The sequence below is a fragment of the Oratosquilla oratoria genome, unplaced genomic scaffold, assembly GCF_046742065.1.
Source record: "Oratosquilla oratoria isolate Oo_2021 unplaced genomic scaffold, ASM4674206v1 SCAFFOLD88, whole genome shotgun sequence".
Taxonomy (NCBI): domain Eukaryota; kingdom Metazoa; phylum Arthropoda; class Malacostraca; order Stomatopoda; family Squillidae; genus Oratosquilla; species Oratosquilla oratoria.
In genome coordinates, this window is record NW_027467752.1 from 125,001 (window position 1) to 147,223 (window position 22,223).

The window sequence follows — 22,223 nt, forward strand, 5'->3', positions numbered from 1 at the left end:
CTTACTTTTACCCACATTTATCTTTAGCTTTCTTCTATCACATACTCTCCCAAACTCTGCCACCAACTTCCTCAATCCCTCCTCCGATCCTGCCACAAGTGCAGTGTCGTCCGCAAACAACAGCTGGCTCACCTCCCACTTTTCTCCATTTTCTTTAACCATCTCCAATCCCTGACCCACTACCCTTGCATTTACCTCTCGCACCACCCCATCCATGTATAAGTTGAACAGCCAGGGCGACATTACGCATCCTTGACGAAGTCCCACCTTTACCTCGAACCACTCACTCTCTCCATTTCTAATCCTGACACAAGCTCTACTATTCTCATAAAAACACTTGACAGCTCCCAGAAGCTTTCCTCCTATCCCGTATATCTGCATAACCTCCCACAGTGCCTTCCTGTCTACCCTATCTTAAGCCTTTTCCAGATCCATAAAAGCCCAAAAAACATCCTTCCCCTCTCCTATAGCTTTCTCACATATCTGTCTTACCACAAAGATCTGATCTACACAACCTCTACCTGTCCTAAATCCACACTGTTCCTCACCAATTACTCCTTCTGTTCCTCTCCTAATCCTCTCAATCAAGATCCTCCCATAAGCCTTCCCAACTACACTCAACAAGCTAATCCCTCTGAAACTACTACATTCACACTTGTCCCCTTTTCCCTTGTAAAGAGGAACTATACAGGCACTCCTCCAGCACTCTACCCTCTCTCCAACAAACATTAAATAACCTCACCAACCAGTCCACCATCACTGTACCTCCCTTTTTCAGACATTCCACATGGCATCCATCCAGACCAGATGCCTTACCTGCTTTCATCATCTTAACAACTGCCTTCACCTCATCCTTCCTTATTTCTCCTCCATTCTCCTCATTCATCACTCTCACTTTCTTCGCACTTCCCACTGTAGCAATCTTTCCTTCCCTATCCTCCTTCACATTTAGCAACTCCCTAAAATATTCTGCCCATCTTCCCCTTACTGCCTTCTCTTCTATTATCATCTCTCCATCTGCACCTTTTACCTTTTCTTCTCTACTTGATTCGCCTCCTCTTCCTCTCTTAATTTCTTTCCAAAACATCTTTTTATTACTTTCAAAATTTTCTGTCAAACTCTTACTCCATTTCACATCTGCTCTCCTCTTTGCAACCTTACCTTTTGCTTTACTTCTCTTTTCTTTTCTTTGTACCTCTCATATGACTCCCTCGTCCTATTTTGTAACCAATCTGTGAAAGCTCGCTTCTTTTCTACAACCTTCTTTGTTTCCTCATCCCACCATTCACTACCCTTTCTTCTATTTCCCCCTGTCCTTCTTGTTCCACACACCATCCTTGCACACTTTATGACTCCCTCCTTGAACCATCCCCATTCCTCCTCCACACCCAGCTCTACTCTACCCTTTACTCCCTCCCACTCCTCCTTCAGCTTCTTTCCGTACTCCTTCTCCTTCTCATTCAAAGAGTTCACTCTAAGAACCTCCCTACCTTTTTGTCCCTTTCCTCTTCCTCCATTTTTTTTTCGCGAATCTTATATGTGTTATGTTTTCGCGAAGATTTTTTTCCCGCGAACTTTGGAGCAAACCTTGACCTTTGGAGTTTGTGACGAGGGAGATTAACTATCAGCTGCTTCAGTGACGATTTAGACACCCACACCCGTCAGACACCAAAGAGCTAAGGAGGTCTCATTCGGAAAGGCAATCTCTGCTCATTAAGTGATCTCCAAGACCAAGGATTTTACAAAGGAGGACCATGCCGACAGGAGACCTTTTGGTCCATAACTACGTCGGAAGAAAAAAGATATAATAATGATGAATGAATAAATAATATAAATAACCACAAATAAAATAAATATATAGGTAAAGTTAAATGATAAACAAACAGGTAAATAGCAAACGATAATAAATAAACAAACAATAAATAATCAAATAAATAATAGACATTGGTGATCCTATATACATAAATACTCGTAAACCCACACACACACGCACGCACACATGTACATGAGATCGACTATAGTGTTCGTGATGTTCCCAATCGCGCTAGCCAGACCCCGGATGCGAACAGAGATCCCTGATGGACTCCGCTATCATTACAAGCGCCAATGCGGGAAACGACACGTCTGCTACCTCCATTGTGCGTCAAAAAATGACACGTGACAGATCCCCCCCCTTGGGTGTGTTAGTTATGTATAGTAACAAGGTTTCCCTAGAGATAACTAAGATAAAATAACTAAGGCGATAACCGGGTGATAACTAAGTACCTATTCCGATACTGAGATTCACCTTCTGACGATGTGACACTTGAGTAGGACTAATGTGTGCATGCGCACGCACGCAGGCATGCAGGCATGCAGACGCACGCACGCACACATACATACACACTCGATGGCGCGGTTGGTAGAGTTCCCGGCTACCACTGCGGGTTCGAATCCCGCTCAGGGCTGCAATAATTCCAGTATCGCTGCGCTGCGAGTCGTTACTCCAGCTCTCGTGGGCGGGGAGTTGTGTGTGTGTGTGTGTGTGTGTGTGTGTGTGTGTGTGTGTGTGTGTGTGTGTGTGTGCGTGCGTGTAAGGGTCACATCATTACCCATAGATCGGTCATAAACGAGCTCTGAGCTCTTTTCTGGGAGGGAAATAGGTGTCGATCACGTGATCCAAGACCATGCTGAATGGTGAATCACACATACACATCTGACCAGCGTGTATGTCAAAAGGCAAGATTTTTTTTAATCCACAGGTTTGTGGGGCTAAACTCGCCCGACGCCGATGAATCAAATTAGACTCAAAATAATCAAGTAAATAGATATATAATTTAAAAGACACACATGCGTGTGTGCGTGTTTGCATGTGTGTATATGTTGTGTTTGTATCTGTATATACATGTATGTGTATATGATGCATTATATATATATATATATATATATATATATTTATATATATATATATATATATATATATTTATATATATATATATATATATATATGCATGCATATTTGATATGTATCTAATGAGGTTAATAGGCACCATGGCTTGGGAGCCACACGGCATGGCCAAGTAATTCTTGTCCTAGATATATCCGGAAATTCAACACCTGGTAATCAAATCCAACTTATATATGTATATATATATATATATATATATATATATATATTATATATATATATATACATATATAATGATATATAATATATATATATACATATTTATATATATATAATATATATATATACATATTTATATATATATAATATATATATATACATAATATATATATATATACATAATATATATGTATACAAATATACATACACTGTATATTCATATGTGTGTATGCATGCATGTATATGTGGTGTTTGTGTATACTGTATGTATGTACTGTATGTATACATATACGAATGTATATGTGTGTATAGGTTTACACATATACATAAACGTACATGTACAATTAATATGTAATTTGACATTTTTGGAATTTGAAAAACGAAAGACCGTAACCGAAGTCGTTTCAACTCAAACTTAGTACCATAGGCAAGTAGCATGCTACCGAGAAATGCCCAGTGTGACGCCACCTTGACAACATCCTGCGCCTTTGTAGGCCATAGTGTGGCATTTTTTAGACCCGCAGCTTCTACGAAACTTGTTGGGTGTATTACTTTCTACTCTTGCCCTGCTTCATTCAACTCCGCCTCTTAGTGATACAGCACATTTATTATTTATTCATTTTTAGTCCCACATCGATTTTTTTTCTTGTTCTTCAATGTTATTCCCGGCACTGGTCACACCACAGATGTGAACATTCCGTACAGGTGCGTTCCCACTGCTTTCGTTCGCTTTCATATTCATAATGTACAGATAGGAATGGGTCCTGATGGTAGTGTTAGCGGTCGAATTATGTTTGAGCGAAGCTTTAAGACGCGAAGAGGAAGGAACGGAGAAGGAGAGAGGCTGTGTGGTGAAGAGGAAGGAGATGACTGTTCGATTGCGTCTCGTCCCCACAAGTTCACCACCGCTTCTAGCAAGGGAAAGATAAGAGGAGGGTGGGAGAAAAGGGGGAGGGGCGGGGGAGAGTAGAGAAAAGCGGAGAGGTTGGAGGAGAGGGGGAGGGGGAAGAAAGGGGAGCGGGTGAGTGAATGGGGGAGGGTGGAGAGGGGGAGGAATGGGGAGGGTGGGGGAGAGGGAGAGAGTGTGCGGTTGGAGTAGAGGGGGTGGCGAGGAAAGGGGAGAGGTTGGGGTAACGGGGGAGGGTGGAGGAAAGGGGAGGGTGGGGGAATGGGGGAGGTGTGGGGGAATGAGGGAGGGTGGAGGAATGGGGGAGGGTGGAGGAACGGGGAGAGGGTGGAGGAATGGGGGAGGATGGAGGAACGGGGAGAGGGTGGGGGGAATGGGGGAGGGTGGAGGAACGGGGAGAGGGTGGGGGGAATGGGGGAGGGTGGAGGAACGGGGGGAGGGTGGGGGGAACAGGGGAGGGTGGGGGAATGGGGAGGGTGGGGGAATGGGGGAGGGTGGGGGAATGGGGGAGGGTGGGGGAACGGGGAGAGGGTGGGGGAACGGGGAGAGGGTGGGGGAACGGGGAGAGGGTGGAGGAACGGGGAGAGGGTGGAGGAACTGGGGGAGGGTGGAGGAACGGGGAGAGGGTGGAGGAACTGGGGGAGGGTGGAGGAACGGGGAAAGGGTGGAGGAATAGTGGAGGGGGAGGGGGGAGGAATGTGTAGTACAGGGCCTCAGGGTATCCATGTGCCTAATACCTTGAGGAGCGGATGTTGGGAGCCTGAGGACGTGTGGAGGGAGAGCCGCGGGCAGAGAGAGAGGCGAAGACGACTTTGAGTAAGAAGATTCTTCTTGCTCCTCCTTCCGAAGTGGATTTAGAAGCTCCGCCACCCACTGGGACTCGAACCCTTGGCTGTGCTCATCATTTCCACTAGGCAAGGACGCTACCCGTGGATCTCATAAAGAATCGTCACCCGAAACGTGGACAGGGTGATAATCCTTCATGCGGCCATCCTACGGTGACAATTCTCCCTATGGGCTATCCTAGGGTGACAATTCTTCCTATGTGCTATCCTAGGGTGACAATTCTTCCTATGTGCTATCCTAGGGTGACAATTCTTTCTACAGGCTATCCTAGGGTGACAATTCTTTCTACAGGCTATCCTAGGGTGACAATTCTTCATATGGGCTATCCTAGGGTGACATTTCTTCTTGTGGGCTATCCTAGGGTGACAATTCTTCATGTCGGCTATCCTCTTAGGGTGACAATTCTTCATGTGGGCTATCTTAGGGTGACAATTCCTCATGTGGACTATCTTAGGGTGACAATTCTTCCCGTGGGCTATCCTAGGGTGACAATTCTTCATGTGGGCCAACCTGGGTTTACGATTCTTCGATTGTGTAGAGTTGATGACAATAATCATAACCTTCATTCAACCTAACCTAACCTAATCTTTATTCCAGTGTTGACATTCGGCGTTCTGGGGTGACGATTCTTCACGTGACCCCTACCCGCTAGACCACGACCATCGTACGAAAGGAACTGACCAATTGTCCCAACAATTCACCTCTTTCCGAAGTGGTCCTCCACGAGCACTGTGCCCTGATCTGTGTTTTCTTTTTAATGTTTATTATTCAACTTTGCCTATTTATTTATTTAATTTATTATTTACATTATTATCATTTTTATTGATTTATCTTTATTGTATATATTTTTTCGCATCCGACCTGGTTATGGACCAAAAGGTCTCCTGCCAGGACGTTTCTCTTTAGTAATCCTTCGTAAAATGTTCTGGGCTTTCACTGCATCGGGTAAAAAGGTTTGATCTTTTGTTGGCAACAGTGGATGTAGGGAAAGGTACAGCAGATTCAAACAGAAGAGCATAAGTCAGAGGGAAATTGTGTACCTGCACGAAGAAGAGATCGGTTCAACGAGAAGATGAAAGAAGGGTGTAGAGGAAGGGGGTAGGAGGAGGAGGAGGAGGAAGACAAGTAGACGAGGAGAATAAGAAAATCGAAGAAGAGGAGACTAAGGGCGAGACAAGAAACAGAGATGGAAGAGGAAGAGGAAGAAAAGTGTGAGGAAGACGAAGAAGAAGAAGAGATGTGGAAGGAAGAGGAATAAGAGAAGTGTGAGGATGAGGAGGAGAAATATGGGGAGGAAAAATAGTAGGAGGAGGAGGAATGTGGGGAGGAGGAATAGGAGGAGGAATGTGGGGAGGAGGAATAGGAGGAGGAATGTGGGGAGGAGGAATAGGAGGAGGAATGTGGGGAGGAGGAATAGGAGGAGGAGGAGATGGAAGATAAGGATGACGGGGAGAAGGAGGTGGAGGACGGGGAGGAGTAGGTTGAGGAGAGGGAGATGGAGGATGGGGAGGAGGGGAGGGGGAGGAGGAGGCGGAGGAGGGGGAGGGAGGAGGGGGAGGGGGAGGAGGAGGCGGAGGATGGGGAGGAGGGGAGGGGGAGGAGGAGGCGGAGGAGGGGGAGGGGGAGGAGGGGAGGAGGAGGCGGAGGAGGGGGGGAGGAGGAGGCGGAGGAGGGGGGAGGAGGAGGCGGAGGAGTGGGAGGGGGAGGAGGCGGAGGAGGAGGAGGAGATGGAGTAGGAGGTGGAGGACAGGGAGGAGGAGAAGGAGGTGGAGGACAGGGAGGAGGAGAAGAAGGTGGAGGAGAAGAAGGAGATGGAGGACGGGGAGGAGGGGGAGGGGAGGGGGACGGGAGGAGGAGGAGAAGGAGATGGAGTAGGAAGTGGAGGACGGGGAGGAGAAGGAGATGGAGTAGGAAGTGGAGGACGGGGAGGAGGAGAATGAGCTGGGGAAGGAAATGGAGAAGGAGGTGGAGGACGGGGAGGAGGAGGATGAGATGGAGGAGAAGGAAATGGAGAAGGAGGTGGAGGACGGGGAGGAGGAGGAACGAGGACGAACTACAAAAGACTTGAAGAGTCTGTAAAAGACGGAAAGTGGGTGAGAGAGGAGCGCGTGGGTCGGGTCGAGGCAGCCAGAGGAGGGGCTCGGTGAGCGGGTGGTGTGGGCGGTGACCCAACACCTCTACCAAGAACACAATTCTTTCTCAAAAGGTCCCTTCCCCTGTCTAGGATCCCTATGGACTGCACTAACCTAACCTAACCTTCTTAGATATAACGAAGAAAATCATAACAGGGATGTCGTCTGGATGACGGCAACAAAACGATGCGTGGTGGAAAGCGACATGACGTCACGTTCGAGATGTGATGAAAGAAACTTACTTTTGCGTATTTAAGGGCGAAATAGTTCCCAATGTTAAGTCATTTCCTTCAAAATAGGAAAAAATTTAATGTTACATGACGAGGCATGACCCATGATAAAGTTGGAAACATTAAATAAATAGATAAATCAACATAAATAGTACAAAATCCTTGAACTATATCACTCCTCTTGTCTGTTGGCAATTCACCAACTCTTCTAGCCTTCGTCTTACAGTACATTTTTTAAACTGCTGCACGATTCCATGTTAACTTAACCTACAAATCAAACTTAACTTCATCACTCGCTCGGTTTGGTTAAATCCTTACTACCGACCGTGGGAGGCGTTGCCATGGAGACGAACTTAATTGGAAGGAGCTACGAAGACCGCAGGGGTCGCGCCCCCCTGACCTTAGGTTCATGGCTGGGGCCGTAGGAGAGAGAGAGAGGAGAGGGAGAGAGAGGTGAGGGAGGGAGAGAGAGGTGAGGGAGGGAGAGAGAGGTGAGGGAGGGAGAGAGAGGTGAGGGAGGAAGAGAGAGGTGAGGGAGGGAGAGAGAGGTGAGGGAGGGAGAGAGGTGAGGGAGGGAGAGAGAGGTGAGGGAGGGAGAGAGGTGAGGGAGGGAGAGAGAGAGAGAGAGAGAGAGAGAGAGAGAGAGAGAGAGAGAGAGTCACTGGTTAGGCAGGCTTGGTCCTTGGATACAATGATATGCATGTGTGGGAGGTAGGGACGGGCAAACACACATACACACACACACGGTCACACCCGCAGATGGCGTGGTGGTACTGTGTTCGACTGCTAATTCAGCGATCCGAGTTCGAGCCTCGCCCAGGGCTGAAGAAATTTTCAACATCGCTGCACTGTGGGCCGGCACTCCAAATCTGGTGGGCAAAGAGTTGTGTGCGCGCGTACGTGTGTGTGTGTGTGTGTGTATGTATGTATGTGTATGTGTGCCTACATGTAATGTCACTGCATTACCCATAGATCTGGCCATGTATAAACTCTAAGATCTTAGCCAGGTGGGTAAAAGTTGTCAATCAGGAGTCCAACACGTGATCCAACACACACACACAAAGGAACACGTCGCGCAAGTACAGTCGGAACCTAAAGTTTATTGTTCTGCCTACAAGTCAAAGACGGAGCACTTAAGAGATCTGGTTAGGATAGAAGTGTCGGTCAACTACTTGTGATAGAAGAGGGCGTATGCGTGTATGCGTGTGTGTGTGTGTGTGTGTGTGTGTGTGTGTGTGTGTGTGTGTGTGTGTGTGAAGGGGGTTTTAGTAACCCTGTAGTAGTGAGCGCTGAAACTATCGGTTGTTTTAAGAAAGGGTTAGACAACTTTATGGATGGGGATGACAGGTGGTCATGGACATGGAACTGCCTGGTGTAGGCCTTAGGGTCTCTTGCAGTCTCATTCACTCTTATGTTCTTATGACACCTTTACGGACCAGGGTCACAGAACTTAATGTTGAGGTTGGAAACTTTATTTTCAAATTCGAAAAATAATGCTGACCATTTTGAAAACTTCTGTTCTCCTTCCGTTACTGTCCCCCCTTGAGTCGCTCTTCTTTACCAAAAGCTCTATAACTCCACCTCTTCGGTGCGATGTTGTATTCAAAGATAGAAGAGCTCGTTGTTGCAGACGAAATGATAAAATAACTATAAATTTTGTTTAGGCGAGTGCCAAGAGAAAGATTAAACCTTTAACTGCATATATTTAGGCTGCCGCCAGGCGATTTTATTCAGCTAAAAGAGGCTATCATAGTACTGACATTGGTAATAATAATAATAATAATAATAATAATAATAATAATAACAGTGACCAAAAAAAACAACAATAAACATTCGCAACACCAAAACAACAAAAAATCAGCTATCACTAATAACAACAGACTACTTCAATGTGAGAAAAAAAAAAAAAAAATTGTAGACAGGCAGACCACTACCAACAACACCACCAAAGACTGTGGTACTCCCCAAGGCAGACGTAGCTCCTCTTGGGGATCGGTGCCAGCTACCAGAAGAGGCTGGATGACCGCATTGTGAACAGCTGCCCAGGATGTAATACTTCACCCCATACCATACAACACATAATGGAAGACTGCATTATACACAATCATGCACGCAAACAACACAACATACACTCTATAAAGGATTTGTTGGAAAACCCAGTTTCGGATGTGGCATTCCTTGGGGAGACGGGGCTGCTCGGACAGACACCCTAGGGAACGACAACAACAACAACAACAACACCAAAGAAGAAGAGGAAGAAGAAAGAGAATAATAAGAAGAAAGAGAATAATAAGAAGAAAGAGAATAAGAAGAAAGAGAATAAGAAGAAGAAAGAGGAGAATAAGAAGAAAGAAGAGAATAAGAAGAAAGAGAATAATAAGAAGAAAGAGAATAATAAGAAGAAAGAGAATAAGAAGAGAATAATAAGAAGAAAGAGAATAAGAAGAGAATAATAAGAAGAAAGAGAATAATAAGAAAGAATAAGAAGAAAGAGAATAATAAGAAGGAAGAGAATAATAAGAAGAAAGAGAATAAGAAGAAAGAGAATAATAAGAAGAAAGAGAATAATAAGAAGAATGAGAATAATAAGAAAGAGAATATGAAGAAGAAAGAGAAGAAGAAGAAGAAGAAGAAGAAGAAGAAGAAGAAAAGAGAGAAAAAAAAGTAGCGTTAAAGAGGGAGATGACCTCCCTTGCCACTGACCTTTGGCGAGCTTGCGCGTGTAACTGTGCTCCCTGACCAAGTACTCGAGCCCCGTGGTCGAGTTCATGACCGCCTTGACGCAGCGGACGCACTCCAGCTGGAGCAAAGCGTCGGCAATGGAGCTGAAGCCCCGGTCGCTCAGTCGCTCCAGGGATTCGAACAACACCCCGAGACCATCCAGGTCCAGGAATTCTTCCAGCCATTCTTTCGGGGCCTGCGGGAGGGAGAGTGGTAGGAGAAACGATGATGCAACATTGCTGAAATACTTGTGATGTATGATTATCAGAAAAAATAATATTAATAATAACATTAATGTGTATACATTGTGACGAATGTAGATAGGAGGTAAAGGGAACACGGGCTGAGGGAAATATTTTTATTCCTGACTAGTTTCGGCCTGAGTGGCTTCTTCTGAAGAAGCCACTCAGGCGTAACTAGTCAGGAATTAAAGTATTTCCCTCAGCCCGTGTTCCCTTTACCTCCTATCCAATAACAATAATATATACATACATATACCAAGGGCTTTTCCCCCCCTACAAGGTAGGTAGCCAAAGTCAAAGGCATAAATCGACTCCCACCCATTCCATCCCCACATCTTCCACTCCCATTCACCACCCTTCCCTCCCTCCCTCTTGTCTTGGCTCCTCCTGGATGACGGGTCATCCCTGCATCTCGCCCACTGTCCTGGGTCAGATGCAATCCAGGAAACCACAATAATAATAACACTAATAATAATAATAGTAACATCAATAACCAAAAAATACTACTACTAATATTACTATTATTACAAAAGCCCTCCCGTCCTGAGCCTTGATATATCATAACTACATTGATTAAATTTTTCATTTGTTGTGTACTTAATGTACTTCCAGAATGTTCATTCCCTTAAAGTTATTTCTTCTTGTGAAAAAAATTACAATCGTCCAACAACAAAAACGAAAGATACGAAAGATATATTTTATCATTCTGGTCAGTCCTGGATCATGCTCGGGTATCCTCGAGAAGTAACTTAATTACACCCATCTTATATATGTATATATATATATATATATATATATATATATATATATATATATATATATATATATATGTATATACTGTCATATGCTGAGGAGGATCACAGATAGTGATCTAAATATACGCATCTTTTTACTTTCGCCTATTCTTCTCCGAAAGTGGGTCATTAGTACCATTTTACCAATGTGCTGTGACATCACTTTGTTGTGATATATATGTATACAAGGGCACAATCACTGTACAAGGGCAACATGGAGGGAGAGAGGAGAGAAACCAGGAGCGAGAGAGAAACCGTCTCGTTGGTCGGTCGGCCGAGGGCACCGAGGTGTGCCGGACAAGCACAGACTCGAGAACAGGATTGAGAGGGGGGTGGGGGGTTAGAGGAGGAGGAAGATAAAGAGGAGGAGGAGGAGGAGGAGGGGGAGGAGGAGGAGGAAGTAAGTGGATGAGGAAGATGATGAAAAGCAGGAGGAAGAGAAGATGAGTAAGAGAAGGTACAGGGAGTGGATGAATACATTTTCACAGCGATATACAGTAACTGTGATATGAATAGATGTGTGTGTGTTTGTATATATATATATATATATATATATATATATATATATATATATACACATACAACCATGTACCAGTAGTTTGTACTTCCAAATACAATCACTGTTGAGTAAAGAATTACAAAGGATTACACAGGAGGAGCATGCCGACATGTGACCTTTTGGTCCATAACTAGACCGGATGCGAAAAAAAAAATAATGATAAATAAATAAATGAAAATTATAATAAATAATCAATAAAATAAATAAATGGGTTGTTAAATATTGAACACACAGATAAATAGTAAATAATAATAAATGACAATCAAGTAAATGATAATAAACAGACAAATAATAACAAAAAATAAATAAAATAAATGGCAGGCATTACAGCAGCTTGCATATCCAATCAGGAACCAAACAAACGAGCAACTCTTCCTTCTAGTTTCTCTCATCAGTCACCCGCGCCCTCGACAGAAACCGGCAACTGTTCTCGGGTATTCCCATAGGAGGAGGAGGAGGAGGAGAAGAAGGAGGAGAGGGAGGAGGAGGAGAGGGGGAGGAGGAGAGGGGGAGGAGGAGGAGAGGGGGAGGAGGAAGAGAGGGGGAGGAGGAAGAGAGGGGAGGAGGATGAGGAGAGGGAAGAGGAGGAGGAAGAGGAGGAGGAGGAAGAGGAGAGGGAGGAAGAGGAAGAGGAGAGGGAGGATGAGGAGAGGAAAGAGGAGGAGGGGGGAGGAGGAAGAGGAGGAGGGGGGAGGAGGAGAGGGAGGAGGAGGAGAGGGAGGAGGAGGAGAGGGAGGAGGAGAGGGAGGAGGAGGAGGAGGAGGAGGAGGAGGAGGGGGTGAGAGCGTGTACTACCACACACACACACATATGTCAGACGTTGTCAATAGGTCTCTCTGAAGCTGATGGATCAGCTTTTCCTTCGCTGAAGTCTGGGAGTGAGTCATGCTGAACTGAACACTTCATCAGACTGTAAACAGCCTTTCATCTCAGTGGCACTCTTTTCAGTCGAATAAAATCGTCTGCCGCGCCGAGCCTCAAGGGGGATGGGGTGGGTGCCCACCTTCGTCGGGGAACTGCTCCCAATTTACACACACACACACACACACACACACACTCACAAAAAAACAAAAACAAAAAAAAACTGCCCACCCCCACCTCTCCTCTACCCAGAAGGAATAACGTCATTTGTTGCTGACTGGGAGAAAAAAAAAAGTATGACGTCATTGACCCGTGACCTTGGGGCTTTGTCTCACCCTTCCGAGGCGGTGGAGGGTGAGGGTAGGGAGGTGGTGTTCCCTCAGCTGAATAAAATCACGCGCCGACTGAAGACGCCAGAGACAACGAAAGGAGATTACGATCATTTTTAAATCAAGACACCTGTCGACAAGGAAGCTCGCTAGCTGAGTGGGTTAGGGCGAAGGTCGAGGGGGTGGTGGTTCGAACCCTGCCACCAGCGAAGTTGGACCAAGGACATGGTTCATTAAATTCCACGCTACTAAGTCCGCTGTGAAGGGCAACGTCATTGTCTCCCGATAGGGGGAAGTTTGTAACGTTAAGCCAAAGACCTGTCGACTGTGGAAGACACTAAAATCGAACAGGGTCTTTGTTATCTGAAGTAATTTACGGTGGTATTCTTTATATATATATATATATATTAAAAAAAAAAAAAAAAAAAAAAAAATCCTTATATAAATCTTTGGAAGGGAAATGTCTTTTTAAGAATACCACCGTAAGAATCTTACGGTGGTATTCTTAAAAAATATTCTTTCCTTATATAAATCTTATTAAAATCCTTGGAAGGGAAAGAATTCTTCTTTTTTTAAGAATACCACCGTTAAATTCATGTTCATTTACCTTTGGAAGAAATGGGTCATGAGTGTCTGGTTCATATTTGCCATCATGGGCAAATTACTTGCCCTTTTGATACATTGAAATCAAATATATAATTAGGAAATATATATTCCTAATTAGATTATCTCAATTTTGCATCGTTGAATACACAAACCCGTGCGGAGATTGTGTGTGTGTGTATGTATATATATATATATATATATATATATATATATTATATATATATACATATATATATATATATATATATATATATATATATACATATATATGTATATATATATATATATATATTAAATATATATAAATATATATATATATGTATGTATATCTATATATATGCTAATAAGAACACGGGTACGTGTGTTCACTTATGCAAAGTAGACCACTTGGAAAAAGAAACTAACGAAGCAGAGCGCTTTCGTATATTACATCTTCAGTGCACTTGTTGCACTGAAGATGTAATATACGAAAGCGCTCTGCTTCGTTAGTTTCTTTTTCCAAGTGGTCTACTTTGCATCTATATATGTATATATATATATATATATATATATATATATATATACATATGTATATATATATATATATATATATGTATGTATATATATATATCATATCTATATGTATGTATATATATATACATGTATATATATTTATATATATACATATATATATACATATATATATATACAGATATATATTATATATATACATGTATATATATGTATATATATATGTATATATATAATATATATCTGTATATATATATATGTATATATATATGTATATATATACACATATTTATATATGTATATATATATGTATATATATACATACATGTATATATATGTATATATATATGTATATATATACATGTATATATGTGTATATATATATATATATATAATATTACATATATATATATATATATATATATATATATATATATATATATATATATATACACTCAGTAAATCCTTACCAACAGAAATGATCTCAAAATCAAAGCTAACCTACAACGGCCAGGAATGGCAAGGAGTACAGAAAGGAGTCACGACTGTTTCCAGTCACGTGACTTGGATGACGGAGAGGAGCCAGAAAATGGCGGCGAATGATGACGTCGAGGCCTCTTAACTTCCTTCCTTCCCTCCCTCCCCCTCCTCACCGGAAATTCCTCGAGAGTGAGAGTCGAAGGTCCGGATGGAGTGCCAAACTGGAGGCCGACCCTGCCGGATGTTCCGGAAAGGCATTCCGGGTAAGGGAACACATGGGGGGCTATGAGAGAGAGGGGAGGAGAGAGGGAGGTGGGGAGATGGAGGGGGAGAGAGGGAGGTGGGGAGAGGGAGGGAGAGGGAGAGGGAGAGAGAGAGAGGGAGAGAGAGAGAGAGAGAGGGAGGGAGAGAGAGAGAGGAGGAGAGAGAGAGGGAGAGAGAGAGGAGGAGAGAGAGAGGGAGGGAGAGAGAAGGAGGGAGAGAGAGAGAGGGAGGGAGAGAGAGAGAGAGAGGGAGAGAGAGAGAAGGAGGGGGAGAGAGAGAGAAGGAGGGGGAGAGAGAGAGAGAGGGAGGGGGAGAGAGAGGGGAGGGAGGGGGAGAGAGAGAGGGAGGGGAGAGAGAGAGAAGGATGGAGGGAGAGAGGGATGGAAGGAGAGAGAGAGGGAGGGAGGGGGAGAGAGAGACAGATTGAGAAGGAGGAGGGGATAGAGAGAAGAGAGAGAGAGAAAAGAGAGAGAGAGAAGAGAGAGGATCTATAACCAAGAAAACGAGGAAAGTCAGGTTGACGTCGACTCCTGGCTCCAAATACTCATCACAAACAGGTAATTTACTTCGTTTATCTATCTATCTATCTCCCTATGTATTGACTTGTAAACTTATTTATTCCTAAATTCGAGCACGAGCACAGTAAAGGCGATTAGCAAAATGTTTGTGGGGAAAATTGTGAAATTAAAAAAAAGTGAGATAAAAAAGTGAAGAGCGAGTAGATTGATTATGGTGAAAGGAAACGAATCTACATAATTTTCGAAAACATGACGTAGGAGAGGGTCAACATGGATTGTCTGAGCACGATGTACGATATACGAAAATCCGTATGGCGGATTTTTTTTATTCGGCGACACGTCTGGAACACGGAAATGAATCTAAGGAAAATGGCGGAGAAGAGGAAAAAGAAAAAGACGAAAAAGGAGTAGTAAATCAAGAGGAAGAAGAAGAAGAAGAAGAGGAAAAAGAAGATAAAGAACAAGAAGCCGAAGAAGAAAAAGAAGAAGACGAAAAAGGAGAAGTAAATCAAGAGGAAGAAGAAGACGAAGAAGAGGAAATAGAAGATGAAGAACAAGAAGACGAAGAGGAAAAAGAAGATGAAGAAGAACAAAAAGACGAAGAGGAAAACGAAGAAGACGAAGGAGAAGAACAACAACAAGATCAAGAAGAAGAAGAAAACGAAGAAGACGAAGGAGAAGAACAACAAGATCAAGAAGAAGAAAACGAAGAAGAACAAGAAGACGAAGAAGAAAAAGAAGAGGAAAACGAAGAAGATGAAGAATAAGAAGACGAAGAAGAAAAAGAAGAAAAAGAAAGAAGAGGAAAAAGGAGAGGAAAAAGAAGTGGGAAAATAATAATAATAATAAGAAGAAGAGAGGACCTTAGTTCAGGTTCAGAAGACAAACAATTTGTAGGACTGTGGATGGGTACAAGTCTGTGCTCTCTCTCTCTCTAAATCGAAAAGGTTCCTTCAGTCAAGCTGGCAATTGCGACCATCCATAAATCCGTAATCACACAATTTTAATTTGACAGTCGCTTCTCCCTTTCACGCCTCTCTCTCTCTCTTTCTCTTCTCGCGTTCAACTACACAAAGAATGGCTGAATTGTCTAAATTACAGGATCAATCCTTCCCTCGCAACCCAAAATTCCTTCACACCCAAAGCGCATGACAAACTTCAAATCGTCATCCTTTTACAATTCCCATGCCCCGTTTTCTCTTCCTCTGAGCCGTTTTCTGTTCCTCTTTTTTATTCTCTCGTTTCCTCTGGGTATCGTTTGCTCGATAAGAGACAAGAGCCACTTGAGGGCGACTGACATACCAGAGGACCATTGGCATCATTCCTTATAAGTATTTTGCACGCAATAAAGGATAAGAATGACCCAAGGGAGGAGGAAGAGGAAGAAGAGGAAGAAAAAGAAGAAAAGAGGAAGAAAAGGAAGAATATGAAGAAGAGGAAGGAGAGGAATAAAAAGGAGAAAAGGAAGGAGAGGAAGAAGAGGACGGAGGAAAGGAAGAAGCGGAGAGTAAGGAGAGGAAGAAGAAAAAGAAGAGGAAAAGAAAAAGGGGAGAAAGAAGAAAAATGAATGGAAGAAGAGAAAAAGAAAAAGAGGAAGAAAAAAGGAGAGGAAGAAGAGGAAGAGGAATAAAAAAAATATATATATATATATATATATATATATATATATATATATATATATATATATATATATATATATATATATATGAGGGAGTCTGACAACGCCCAGAGAAGGCTCACAACCGTACTATCAAGCCTTTCGCGAAGGCACGAGTGGGCAAAAGATTTAGTAGCGCAGTCCACAACTCCACTTCGATGGCATACTTACATATTTTGTTCTGGTTTAGGAACAGGATCCCTTGTTGGAAGTGTTGGTGACTTAAAACTTAAGCTTCCACTTTATAATAAAGAAATTAACTTTCCTTAGCGTGTTGGATTACACCAAACTTGTTTTGTTGCCTTTCGTGATTCCTCATTATATTACCATGCACTGCATGTGCACTGTTCACAATTACTGTTGTCTTTCGTTGTCTACAAAGTGATTTTAGTCAACTATGTCATGGTTTTCAACTTGTCTCAATGATTCAGGTGACTGTCGCCTTGTCTTACATACTAAATCTGAACGATGACAGGTGATTTAAATAATTACATTAATGGTTGGATAAAATCGACATTTCAACAAAAATACGGGTCCAGCCGAACTATAGTAAAACACAAGGATCAAAGATTAAAAATAAATAAATAAATAAATATAATAATAATAATAATAACAGAAATACAATAACAATAATAATACCGTTAATAATAATAACAATAATAATAATAATAATAATCGGCTCCATTTCGTAACGGTTTTCCACAATGACGTTTCAAATTTTGGCGGGAAAACGCACTGACCTTCTCCATCAGCTTCATCATCCCGGAGTAGTTGGTGACACAGGGCATGCGCAGAAGCGTCACACACGTCTCTGGGTTCCAGTTGGAGAGATTGCCCTGCAAACGTGACACATAACAAGCTTGTTACTCCAAATTCAAATAAATAGTATGTGTGACGTGATTATGAGTACGTATCTTCCTGAGATTGTGTGTGTGTGTGTGTGTGTGTGTCCACATATACTTATTTCATAAATATGCCACAATATTAATATTCATATGGCTAATTATATAGTCTTTCCATCATCCATTGCAATCGTAGTACTTAAATTTTATCTAAATCAAGGATATCACTATATCAAAACGAAAGCGCCCCTGCAAATCAAACTAGAATGTACTCGTATTTAGTCAAATTCATCTTATGATCATTAAAGTCAAATTCATCTTAAGATCATTAAAGTACTATTAATCCTTTATATCTATTCTATTTCCTATTATTATTTTTTTTTTTTTTTGTGGTTGTAGTGTGGGCCCCTACTCAATGTGAGCGAAACCCGATACCATAATTAAATCTTGTTGGGGTAAGGCTTTTCTTACCTGGAAACTAATGTATGGCATGACCCCGATGACCCTGAAATGAACAAGGCTTTATTCGGCCAGGGACAGGTGTCCCGAGTGGGCGTGTCGTAGGACTTTTAGGTCCTCATGCCACTGGTCAACATATTATACAAAGGAATGAACTTGGCCAATCATTAATGCTAAGGACGACTAAGTCCACCTTAGAGGAGGAGCTTTACCTCAGTCTGAGTGAGAGTCTCGGTCCAGTGGCCAAGTTGTGCCTGTCACTTTAGCGGTCTCAGTTTAGAGCTTTTAAGTTATCGGACGCTGACAATCAGTCTAGGTAAAGACTGCATCCCGGGGATAACCATACATAAGGTCTGTATCTGAATATTTAAGTCCAGCCTCCTACACTCTCTACACTACCACTACTCAATTTCGTAAAATACCAAAGCAAAAACATAAATACAAATATAAAAGGAGATACAGTCTCATTCAACCCTACCATACTCGGTATAAGCTGAAAGGATATATAAACACACATGTTCATGACTCCCCACTGGCCAACTACCAGATCGAGAACCTAGGGCATAAAGAGGGGAACACGACAGTAGAACTATTATTATTATCATTTTTATATACTGAACGCTGCTTTTATTTTTTGAGGGGGGCGGGGCTGCAGAACGATGCTTTCTATCATTAACTTATCTATTGTCTATCTATTTACTTATTACCCTTTTCCTGGGAGGGGATGGCTTGCAAAACGCTGGGGTCAACGTACCTGAGCAAGATCTTCATGGAGTGTGCTGACGGAGAGCCTCTTGATCCGGCCTTCGCCCCGTTCGTCGGACGCCGACGACACCGACATCGAGGACAAGGACGAGGTCGAGGACCTGTTCGACTCCAGCTCCATGGACTCCATGTTCTGGATGACTTCGCGAGCCGCCGTCGTCCACTTGAGGACAGACTCCTTCTTGGTCAAGTGTCGGGTCAGAGACTTCGATGAGGTCGAAGTCTCCGGGGGATTGGCAACTGGAGACGTCATTCTGGGAGAGTCTTCTTCCTTGGCCACAGGGGACGAAACGCCAGAATCCGGAGCCAGTGTACCAGGAGTCAAACTCAAATCTATCTCGTCGACTTTCTTTTCTAGTAACCCGAGGTCTTTGTCCTCCGTGACGGGAACTTTTTCTAGAGGCTCTAAGACTTCGCTGGAAGCTCCTGACGGAGAGTTCTGCGAAGTTTGGGCTTCCGAAGGAGGCTCGCCTTGGAGCTCCGTGGCGCCCTTCTGGGGCTTCTTCTTGTTCCTCTTCCCCATCTTTTGGGGCTTGTTTACGAAAAGATTCAAGAACTAGAGGGCCTCCTGCAGTACTTCCTGGCTGACCTACAACGACCCTCCTACTGGTGTCTAGGATGCATGGCTGGATTCAACTGTTATGCCACTGTCATGGTCAACTGAAAAATAATATAACACCTAACATTAAAGAAAGAAAAATATATACACACACATATGTTCACATACACATATATAAATTACACAATGTTTCAAAATACAGAAAAATGTTGGTATGACTTTCGTCGCGTTTGATAAATATACAATTGCAAAAGAATGAAGTTGCCACAACCAAGACAACTTTATCACAACATTTCAATTTAAAGTATTATCTTCAACGCAATTTCGCCGAGACCCAGAATTTGAGAGAGGCAGAGAGGAAAAGTTTAAATGTGTCTGAGATGAAATGTCTGAGAAGTATGGTTGGGGTTACTAGACTGGATAGAGTGAGAAACGAGGAGGTGAAGAGGAGAGTAGGGGTGGAAAAGGAGATGGCACACAGGCCCGATGAAACAGTATTGGGATGTTTTGGACACATGGAAAGAATGAGTGAAGAAAGGTTAGTAAAAAGAGGCGTGGAGGGAGTGACGTTGAGGGGACGACCGAGGATGAGATGGATGGATGGGGTGAAAGGGAACGTTGAGCACGAAGGGAATGTATGTTGAGGAAGGAAAGGAGATAGCATGAGATTGGGGTGAGTGGAGAATGACTCTGTATAGACGATACTGTAATGCATGGGAGGGAGAGGGTCGGGGAAAGAGGTTAAGTGGTTAAGTGGGAAGTGGTTAAGTATGGACGACATTTTGACGCAGCCCAAAGGGATTTCTCCCCGTCTTTTTCTGCATGAGAGGACGGAGAGGGGGGAGGGTCGTTTATTAGGTGAAGCGGCCTTGCTGTGGATGTACTCTGTCTTGCTGCATTACCTCTGACCCAAAGCAGAGGGCGGGATACAGGGATGACCCGTCATCCATGAGGAGCTAAAATGAGAGGGAGGAAAGGGTAGTGGATGGGAATGGAATGGGTGGGAGTGGATACATGTCTTTTAACTTTGATACCTCTCTTGGGGGGGGGGGTAGAAACTCCTGGTATATAGATAATTTTCATTTTGTCTTAGCATTTCTGGACGTTCATGTTTAAGGGGGAGAGAAGCTACCCTACCCCCATGACAGCGGGTAGTGAGTGCATCGTAGTCACGAACAGCGACATGACGTCATCGCAGGGTACATGCACACAGCCTTGTGGAGCAGATTTTTAATTTAATATTTAATCAATATTTATAATTTTATTTGACTTCACAATTGATTACCTGCAAATAACTTTACTTGGCTTCTTTATCATTCTGAATTAAAACATTTACACGAAATGTACAAAGAAATAGGGTTTGGAAAGGATAAATGAAAGGATTTACGAAGATGTTTCGACGTAGAGAAAACGAGAATACCGGCTGTGTCAAGGAGTAAAGACATACGTACTAGTACCTACTTCTTCTATTTCCATTCGTTTTCTATCATGTAAAGAGAGAAAAAAGACGTTGATACACATAGAGGGAATATGGCAACTGATCCCATTAATTACTAACTGATAACAGGGACGGGCACATACAACTTCCAAATGTCACCGCTACCAGTCTTTCACGTACATAATTTTCCTAAAATATTGCATCATGATGCATCTTATTCACTTTGGACTCAAATATAATCGATAATATTATTTCTGTCCTAATTAAAACCCTGAAGAAAAAAAGTTGTCAGCAAATTTTAAAATTCATATTCGGATGTTATGTAACGGACGCTGTGGTGGCATGAGCGTGTGGTCCGTGCAAGAAGGTCAGTGTCACCCACACACGAAGATGCACCCGCCAATTGGGCAGCGTTGTACATCTAGCACGTGTTGTACATGTTACCAAGCTGCCATCTTCACATACTGGTACTTATGTAAACAAGTTACTTGGTGCGCATTCGATTCTATCAACAAAAATGTGTCGATGTAAAGATCTTGGGGGCGACAGGAAATTAGCAGTTGTTAATAATAATAATAATAATAATAAAATGTTAAAAAATCTGAATGACAAAATATATGCCATAAACATTAAGGTAAAAGAACACGCATAGAGGATAAAACTGACATAACTATAAAGAAATACATACAGTAGCCTAAGTACGAATTTCGCTAGGAATCCACAAGTCAGTCTGAGAATCACTGTTGTAAGAGAAGAACCGTTGTTTCTTATATCTAGACATTCTTTATAATAACGTTGACGATCGAAACTACAACAATAGTAACAAGTTGGTTAAATTTTAATATCTTGCGTTACGTTTGGTATGTTAGGTTACATTAGATTAAATCACACTAGACTGCATTAGTTAAGGTAAAGTTAAGTTAGGGTTACATTAGGCTATTATAGGCTGGTAGATTATGTTCGAGAACAAATTGACGAATTGGGAATTCTCCGTGACATCATAAATTGGCAAATGAAAAACACGAATTAAATTTGATCAGGCACTAGTTTCTTCCCTATCGTGACTTCTAATAATCGAAACTTTTCTAAATGGTTCGTTCAGAAAATGACGTACGCCAATTACCCAGTTTTCTTTTCATTTATCTCCTTATTTATTTCACATGCCAACGATTCTAGCATTGCTATTCCTTTATATAATTTAATCAGTTCATTTATGTGTTAATAGATTGGTTTTGTTATTTCAAATGCTAACATCAGCGACGCTATTCCTATTTTAATAATTTTATGTATTAATTCGCTTATTTATGCCAATAACTCCAGTGATGCTATTCCTCTTTGTTTTATTCATAAATTTGTTTATTTACAATTCAACTAATTTCATATAATATGGCAACAACT

General features: G+C 42.5%; 1 protein-coding gene across 6 annotated transcripts in view; it reads right to left on the reverse strand.

Moving 5' to 3' along the window:
- Nucleotides 1–22,223, reverse strand: part of LOC143024076 (inverted formin-2-like) — a 69,732-nt gene that overhangs the window by 41,606 nt on the left and 5,903 nt on the right. For all 6 annotated transcript variants that reach the window (XM_076182815.1, XM_076182810.1, XM_076182811.1 and 3 more), the window contains exons 2-4: nucleotides 18,818–19,488; nucleotides 17,503–17,598; nucleotides 9,925–10,138 (exon numbers count right to left, since the gene is read on the reverse strand). In XM_076182815.1, coding sequence (XP_076038930.1) covers nucleotides 9,925–10,138; nucleotides 17,503–17,598; nucleotides 18,818–19,351 — 844 coding nt within the window. In that variant the 5' untranslated portion in view covers nucleotides 19,352–19,488. The remainder of the gene's footprint in view (nucleotides 1–9,924; nucleotides 10,139–17,502; nucleotides 17,599–18,817; nucleotides 19,489–22,223) is intronic.